Raw genomic sequence first — 7,819 nt, 5'->3', positions numbered from 1 at the left:
TCCCTTGGTGAGTGTTATTACTTGTTGATCCCTGTTGAAGCAGGGCAGGGATGGTAAATCCAGCTCCCTCCTTTCCCCAGCCCAAACCCGGAGCTGCTCAGAGCTTCCTCTCCTGACCAGTTCTGCCCCCAAGGTTTAAACTTATTCCCAATGAACACCCACATTCCCAGACACAGGAATGTTTTGTACTTGAGGACACTTCACACCCCAGAAAAGCCACTTGGCCCTGCACAGGTACCTTCATCCTTCCTCAGAACAACCCTTGCATCAGGTCTTCAAATTCACCTGAGCCGAAGGTGGGCAAGCTCCAAGGTGTGAGAGCAGAGAGCTGAGAAGGGGCCACTCTGGGGAGTTTAAGGGAAAATTGAGCTGGATCAGCCGGAGAAGAGAAGGCTTCTGAAGGGGACACCTTAGAGCAGCTCCAGTGCCTAAAGGGGCTCCAGGAAACCTGGAGAGGGGCTTTGGACAAGGGATGGAGGGACAGGACAAGGGGAATGGCTTGAACCTGCCAGAGGGGAGGTTGAGATGAGCTCTGAGGCAGAAGCTCTTCCCTGTGAGGGTGCTGAGGCGCTGGCACAGGGTGCCCAGAGAAGCTGTGGCTGCCCCATCCCTGGCAGTGTTCAAGGCCAGGTTGGACACAGGGGCTTGGAGCAACCTGCTCTAGTGGAAGGTGTCCCTGCCCGGGGCAGGGGTTGGAGCTGGAGGAGCTGTAAGGCCCTTTCCAGCACAAACCATTCCATGCTTGGCAGCAGCCCTGGCAATGACCATGCTTTACCCTTCCCACTTTCCTGCTCCCAATCCAACACAAATCCACTGTGCAAAGCTTGTGGTTGGGTTTCTGCCTCCAAAACACAACACCTACGAGTCACAGGTAGCATTGCACCGCTTCCAAGGGGGGGTAGCCCTGTCCTGGGGGGTGCTGCTGACCCTGTGGTGCTTTCTAGCTTGGCTCCACGGCCATCGGGATCCAGACCTCGGAGGGAGTGTGCCTGGCGGTGGAGAAGAGGATCACCTCCCCGCTCATGGAGCCCAGCAGCATCGAGAAGATCGTGGAGATCGATTCCCACATAGGTAAGGAGGAAGGAAGGAGCTTTGGGGGCTCCTCTGGTAGAGCCCCCCTTGACTTTTGGGCCTCTGCCTCCTGGGAGCATCAGGAGCCGGGGTTTAGGGCTGCCCTTCCCTGTGTGCAGAGGGAATGCTCATCCCTCCCGGATCCTGGTTGCCACTTTTCCAGGCTCCAGGCCAGCAGGACATAGTTAGAGGCGCAGGAAGAGGCAGCTGAAGCACCCCCCCGGCCTCAGTGACCTCCCTCATGAGCGCTCATCCCAAATTTAGCTGTGGGAGGGCAGGGAATTGCTGCCGCAGGTTTGATGTGAAGCCAGCTCCTCATGGAGCACTAATGCCAGCTTGGATCCCGGCTCCCAGCAGCCTCCTGCACCCTGAGGGGGCCCACAATGGGCTTGTGAGCAAATATGGAAAGCAGGAGAGCTCCAGAGCACCCGTGTTGGTGCTGACATGGGTCATGGGAGCTCCTGAAGAGCCTCATCTCCTCCTCCATGTGCTTGTGATGCAGCCCCTCTCCTGGGGCTGGTTCTGCTGCTGCAGCCTCAAAGCTCCCATGGAGGCCACTGAGGAGTTCCCCTTCCAAGCTCTTGCGTCTCTTCTTGGTTGGCTTCTCTTGGGAGGCCTCAAAGGTGGCTTCTCCCCCCGGTTCAGATGTGGGGTGGGCAGGAGGGGTGGCAGAACTCTGTGATGGACCTGCCCTTCAGCTCTGGGGCAAATCCATATGGATCCATCCTCCCTTCCCTTCCCGCAAGCAGAGCAGAGCAGAGCCTGCTCTGCCACGGAGAGCTGTGGGAAGGCACATGAGCTGTCATCAGCGAAATGATCCCTGTTTTCCCTCTCTGCTTCCAGGCTGTGCCATGAGTGGCCTCATAGCTGATGCAAAGACTCTCATCGATAAAGCGAGAGTGGAGACTCAGGTGAGACTTGGCATTCCTCCTCCTGCACCAGCACCCCTGGTCTGGGGGCATCTTGGAAGCCTCTGGAATGGGAAGAGCATCCCGGGGAAGGAGCTGGAGGGGAGTGGGGGCTTTCACTTGCATTGGTGATGCTTTTGGCGCCTCAGGTACAAATCTCAGCTGGAGTAAAGGCTCTTCTGGGAGCTTTTCCTACATGTCGGCCCTTCCCCGCCCTCTGGAGAACGGGATAACCCCAGAAGCACACTGGGATGAAGTGCTCTGACCTTGTGTTTGCCATCCCAAGCTTTTCCGGGGACCTCCCAGCTTGATCTGCGCTTTCCACTCTCATCCTGCCGCTTCCCTCCTGAGGCTGGCTGGGCAAAGAGAAGTTGTCTGTGGCTGCTTCGCACCACTTTGGCCCTCGGTGTGCACGATCCCGGATCACCACGTTTTGGGAATGAGGTGCTAAACCTGTGTTTTCCTGGATTCCTCCTGCAGAATCACTGGTTCACCTACAACGAGACCATGACCGTGGAGAGCGTGACCCAGGCCGTGTCCAACCTGGCACTGCAGTTTGGGGAGGAGGACGCGGACCCAGGGGCCATGGTGAGGGACTGGGGGTGCTCGGGGGGCTGAGGGGTGGTCTCTTGCCTCCCCCCTGCCTTTGCCCTTGGCTCTGCCCTGACCTGGTGCCTCTTTCCTGCTGCAGTCTCGTCCGTTTGGTGTGGCGCTGCTCTTCGGAGGAGTGGATGAGAAGGGGCCTCAGCTGTAAGTGCAGCTCTCTGCAGCCAGGCCAGCTCTGGGAACAACAAAGCCTCTCCCAAAGCTTCCCAGGACATCCTAATGGCTTGATTCTGGGCTCTCACTTAAGCCAAACCCTTGGGCTTTATCCTGCTATGGACCTGATGTGTCCATTAGTGCTTTTAAAGCCTTCCTTTCAAAGCACAGCCTGCTCAGGGTTGATGCAAACCCCTTGTCTTCACTGAATCCTTCTTCTTTAACGTGGTTCCTGGGTGGGAGGGAGCCGTCGAAGCTCTCCTCATTCCCAGTTTATTCTTACCTTTCCCTAAAGGAGTAGCAGAGCCACCAGTAACATAATCTGTGGAGCCTGCTGTAGCATTCCTCAGGGAGGTGCTGTAACCTGAACTCCTCCTCCTGTGCTTCAAACCCTGGAAGGGGAATGGCTCAGCAGAGCCAACCCAATAAGGTCTCCCCATGGAGCAGGAGGGAAAACTTGCTGGGTTATTAACTAAGGGGGGAAGTCAAGGGGGAAATGGTCCTGCTCTGAGCAGGGAGGGCAGTGGCAGGAGTCTAAAGCTCCTCACCCAGCCTCCCAACCCAGTGGGTGCCTCTTTGGCACTTCTCACGCCTTGGTGGGCTCCTCTGGGTGCCAAGAGCAGAGACCTTTGAGGTTGTGAGTCCCCCGAGGCCATGGGGTGGAAGGGAGGAGGCTGGAGGTGGCTGCTGCGAGCTCTGCACACCCCCACCCGCCCAGGGCCAAGCTGTGGCTCCTGAGCAGCCCCCGGGCAGCGCGGGGGGTCCCTGCGGCTGCTCCGCCGGGGATGGAGTCACCTCCTCACCCTGTTCCCGCAGGTTTCACATGGACCCGTCAGGGACGTTTGTCCAGTGCGACGCCAGAGCCATCGGCTCCGCCTCGGAGGGGGCTCAGAGCTCCCTGCAGGAGGTTTACCACAAGGTAAAGGCTTGAGGAGCCCCTTGTGTGGGTGATGGAGGAGTGAGGCACCTGAGCTCCTCGGGGTGGGACGGGGTCCTTGGCACCGGGGGTGGGTGTCAGTGCTGAGCTGCAGGGGGGCTGCAAGCAGGAGCAGTGCACCCCACATCTCCCCCCCCACTGCTGCTGCAACAGGAGGTGTTGGTCCCCTCCAGTGGGTGACAGTTAAAAGCATGCAGGGAGGACTAAGTGCTGTACACACAGAGCAGGGATGGAGGGATGGATGCAGCCTGAAGCATAAGGAACTAAAGCAAGTGCCTTTGTCTCACCACATCTCTTAAGCCACTGAACTTCCAGGCTTCACACTGCCAGAACTGCTCTGATTTGACATTCAATAGAGACTTTCCTCCCTCCACGAGGAGGGAGCTGCTTGTTTCATGTGGTCAGGAGCCAGACGCTGCTGAAAAGCACCCTTGAGAGTGGTGATGCTCTGAAGACTCCAGCCCAGGGCTCAGTGACCTTATTGGTTCATAGCAGAATTTCCCCAGTTCTGGGCTCCCTTAACCCTCTGCAAGCACAGATACCATCACTCTTTGCCTGTTCCCCATCCCTCCAGCTCTAGTTCATCCTCACACAGGGATTTACATGATTAAACCATCAGAAGGAATCCAGCTTTTCAGAGCTCCTTGAAGCGGGGGATAGACAGGAACTGGTGAGGAGAAACAGCCCCTCGTGTCCCAGTCCTGACCACAGGCTGTTTGTGCCCAGTTGTTAAGCTTTCCAGAGGCAGAGAGTCACTGTGCTGTGGTTGTCACCCTCCTGCCCCAGCAGCAGCTTTGATCTCTTGTGGATGCTTGTCTATAACTTGATAAGCTTTGAAACTTGCTGCCAGGAGCAGCTTAAAGGCTTTGGGAGGAGCAGGAGGGACAGCAGCGCCCTGTCACTGCTGAAGGGACAAGCACTTGATGCCATCACTGAGCGAGTGCTTTGTTTTACAGTCTATGACACTGAAAGAAGCCATCAAATCTTCCCTGGTCATCCTGAAGCAAGTGATGGAGGAGAAGCTGAATGCAACCAACATCGAGGTAACTGGGGCTGGGAGGTGGGGCAGGCAATGGGATGGATGGTTGTGCCTCCCTCACTGCACATCCAGTGTCTCGGGTGTGTTGTGGGGCATGGAAGAGGGACTCTTCATCTGGGCCTGTAGGGACAGGACAAGGGGAACGGCTTTAACCTGCCAGGGGGGAGACTGAGATGAGCTCTGAGGCAGAAGCTCTTCCCTGTGAGGGGAAGCCTGTGAGGGGACGGCGCAGGGGCTTGGAGCAGCCTGGTCTAGTGGAAGGTGTCCCTGCCTGGGGCAGGGGTTGGAGCTGGAGGAGCTTTCAGCTCCCTTCAGCCCAAACCATTCCAGAACTCCATGAAGAAGCTGAGGAGCAGCTCAGGGCTTCCCAACCTGCCCGTCTTGGGAAGGCTGGAGCTCTCTGCAGGCTGCCTTAACCCAGCTAACCCTGGAGCCCTCTGACCTTACAGCCCTGCTGCACCACTCAGATCTCTGTTTCCTCCCCAGCTTTGGCCATTCTCTTTTCCCTGCTCCTTGTAACATTAGAAGCAATGGGAATTCTGCAGCTTCTGGACTTGCTATATTCAGTCTTGAGTCAGGGCCAACAATCTGCTGGGCAGGAGCTCCCCCGAGGTGAAGCCTCGGCCAGGAACGTGCTTCCCCTTGTTCCCTTTGCCCACAGGCAGCTGAGCTCAGCCTGTCCTGAGTGTTCTGGCTCTGCAGATCCCCACCACTGTGGTGGGACCTGTCCCCTGCAGCCCTGCTCTTTGATGCTCCTTCCTAGGCAGGAAAGGTACAAGCCCTTCAGTTTGCTGGTGATGGTGGCTGGATGATGAGCAAGGCTGGGGGATAGAGTTTGCTTCTATTTCGGGCAGGTTATGAGACACTGGACCTTTCCAGATCATGGCATTCCAGCTCCCGAGCTGCTCTGCTCCCATTCCTTCCCTCTGAGCGCTGGGAACCTGTTCCCCAAACAGCCTGAAAGGGTGCACCCTGCTTTTCCTTATCCAAACTGCCATGGGGACCCTTCCTGACAGGGTGAACCAGCTTCCTTTGGGTGGGAAGGGCAAACGGACACTGGAAACCTGGATTCTCTGTCCAGGAATGCTGCCTGATGGTGGGATCCCCTCCCGGCCTGCCCCACCTCCCCTGTGGAAGAGGTGGAGGCAGAGGAGCGTGTACAGTATCCTTATGTCACGTCCCTGCTTAACAGGGCTTAACTGTGCTTGGCAAAGCCCTCCCCATGGTGAGGAATCATCTCAGGGTTGGGTATTAGAAGAATGCTGAGGAGTAAAAGGTCTCTATTGACTCAAGTCACCCTCGGGCTGGAAACCTCCTACCTGGAGGAGCTGCTTTGCTTGGTAGCGAGTACAAGTGCTCTGGAGTATTCACTATGGGGGGGGGGAGTCCATCTGGAAGCAAAGTGTGGTCACAGGAGAGTTAAACCCATTGGAAGCAAAAGCCAGAAGCCTTGAACAACGTGATGCCTTTAAATGAGCTACTTCCCCGTGGAGTGGGTGAGGGAATGGTTGAGTAAAGCTCTTGTAGGGAGGGAGAGGGTGAGTCTCCAAGTGCCTGCTTTGGGTTTTGGGTGTACACAGCAGCGATGTGTTGGTTTGGGTCCAGCAGCAGCCCCACACAGGTGCTCTGAGGGGCCTGAAGTGGCATCTGCAGCGTGTGGGGTTGGTCCCATGGGCTCGGGGCTCACAGGATGAGGCTTTGGGCTGTTCCTCCTTGAGGGAGGCTCCTGGTCCCTCCCCTGCCCCAGCAGCACGTCCAGCTCCCCATGTGCTCTCTTGGCTCTCACAGAGCATGCGCCAGGGCAGGATGTGTCCCCTTGACTGCTCACTGGAGGAGAAGAGGTGCCTTTGCTGAGGGCCATGTGGAGCTGCATCCCATGATCTCGCCCCTCATTGAGCAGCCTCTTCCCCGTGGCCATTCCCTGCTGCTCCTATGAGGAGACTGAGTCAATTCAAAGCTATTTCTGCAGCAAGCAGCTATTTTGGGGCATCCCGGAGCATGTTCCGAGCTGGAATGCTGCTGCTGGGCCGGCAGCAGGGACAGCTGCTGCACTGCTCCGAGCTTAACCCCTTGCTCCTTCCCTTGCAGCTCGCCACGGTGGAGCCTGGGCTGAAGTTCCACATGTACACGAAGGAGGAGCTGGAAGAGGTGATCAAGGATATCTGAAGAGGAAGAAGATGCCCTCAAAGGTTCATTCCCCCCCAGTCAGAGTGACCTGACTCAGTTCTGCTCCCTGGGATCTCTTTGCCAGCAGCAGCGGTTGCTCTTCATCGAAGGCTCTTGAGGGTTTTTTACTGTTTCTGTACATAACTGAGCTCTGCGAGTTGAGGAAAGGAGAATAAAGCCTTTTGTTACTCTACCCGGGCTCCTCGTCCAGGTTTGGGAGCTGAATTAAGGCACCATCTGTGCCAAAAGCAGGGCCGAGTCTCCCTCTCGTGGTGGCTTCACATCAGCTCCTCTACAGCTGGGCCCGAGTCCTGCAGACTAGGACATTGTCAGCTTGGTTTGGATCTCTTTGGTGCATCCCCCTTGTCCTTCTCTCATGGTTTTTGTCCATAAGGCCTGAGCTGGAGCTCTGTCTCCTTCCCAGGGCACAGATCCATAACCAGGCTTGGGATTTGCTTGGGAATACCCATGACACTGATAGACCAGAGCCCACCAGGGCTGGGGTTGGTGGCGCAGCCCCTTCCATGTCACCTTCTGCAGGTCCTGCTTAGCTCTGAGGGCACTTGTGTTTTGATTGGAAAACTTCTGCTCATCTCCTTGATTGGGGTGGTTTTGTTTCTTGTTCCCCAGCATTATCCTCAGAACAGCATCTCAGAACTGAAGGGATAAGGGAATAAACTGGGATGTAAGTTATGGAATGGTTTGGGTTGAAGTGACCTTAAAGCTCATCCAGTTCCATCCCCCGTCATGGGCAGGGAACACCTTCCACTGGAGCAGGAGCCAAATGGTCACAGCAAGCACTTGTTACCCCCCCCAGCCTCTACCTGTTACCCTCTGGTAACACCCATCCTGTTCATCTCTCCTTCTCTTGCTGTTGCCAAATGGATGTGAGAGGGGAAACCAGGTCTTCACGACTGGCTCAGCCCTGGGATAACTCAG

The 7,819-nt window shown here is 56.6% G+C and overlaps 1 protein-coding gene across 1 annotated transcript; it reads left to right on the top strand.

The window, feature by feature from the left end:
* The first annotated feature begins 945 nt into the window (after positions 1-945).
* On the top strand, positions 946-7,073 carry PSMA5 (proteasome (prosome, macropain) subunit, alpha type, 5). Its single transcript, XM_010013504.1, has 7 exons — positions 946-1,071; positions 1,915-1,982; positions 2,460-2,567; positions 2,671-2,729; positions 3,555-3,657; positions 4,632-4,718; positions 6,803-7,073. The coding sequence occupies exons 1-7, from the start codon at positions 1,023-1,025 to the stop codon at positions 6,878-6,880; spliced, it is 552 nt and encodes a 183-aa protein (XP_010011806.1). The 5' UTR covers positions 946-1,022; the 3' UTR covers positions 6,881-7,073.
* Positions 7,074-7,819: the final 746 nt, after the last annotated feature.

The sequence above is a fragment of the Nestor notabilis genome, unplaced genomic scaffold, assembly GCF_000696875.1.
Source record: "Nestor notabilis isolate BGI_N333 unplaced genomic scaffold, ASM69687v1 scaffold25154, whole genome shotgun sequence".
In the NCBI taxonomy this organism is placed as follows: Eukaryota; Metazoa; Chordata; class Aves; order Psittaciformes; family Psittacidae; genus Nestor; species Nestor notabilis.
Note: the sequence above shows the minus strand (reverse complement) of the source record. Positions and strands in the feature narration are given on the sequence as shown.

What these genes read in the sequence shown, in the direction of transcription:
- PSMA5 (XM_010013504.1), top strand. Translation starts at nt 1,023, where the DNA reads ATGGAGCCCAGCAGCATCGAGAAGATCGTGGAGATCGATTCCCACATA. An exon ending in GATGAGAAGGGGCCTCAGCT is followed by an intron (nt 2,730 to 3,554) that starts GTAAGTGCAGCT and finishes CTGTTCCCGCAG; the next exon opens with GTTTCACATGGACCCGTCAG. An exon ending in TGCAGGAGGTTTACCACAAG is followed by an intron (nt 3,658 to 4,631) that starts GTAAAGGCTTGA and finishes TTTGTTTTACAG; the next exon opens with TCTATGACACTGAAAGAAGC.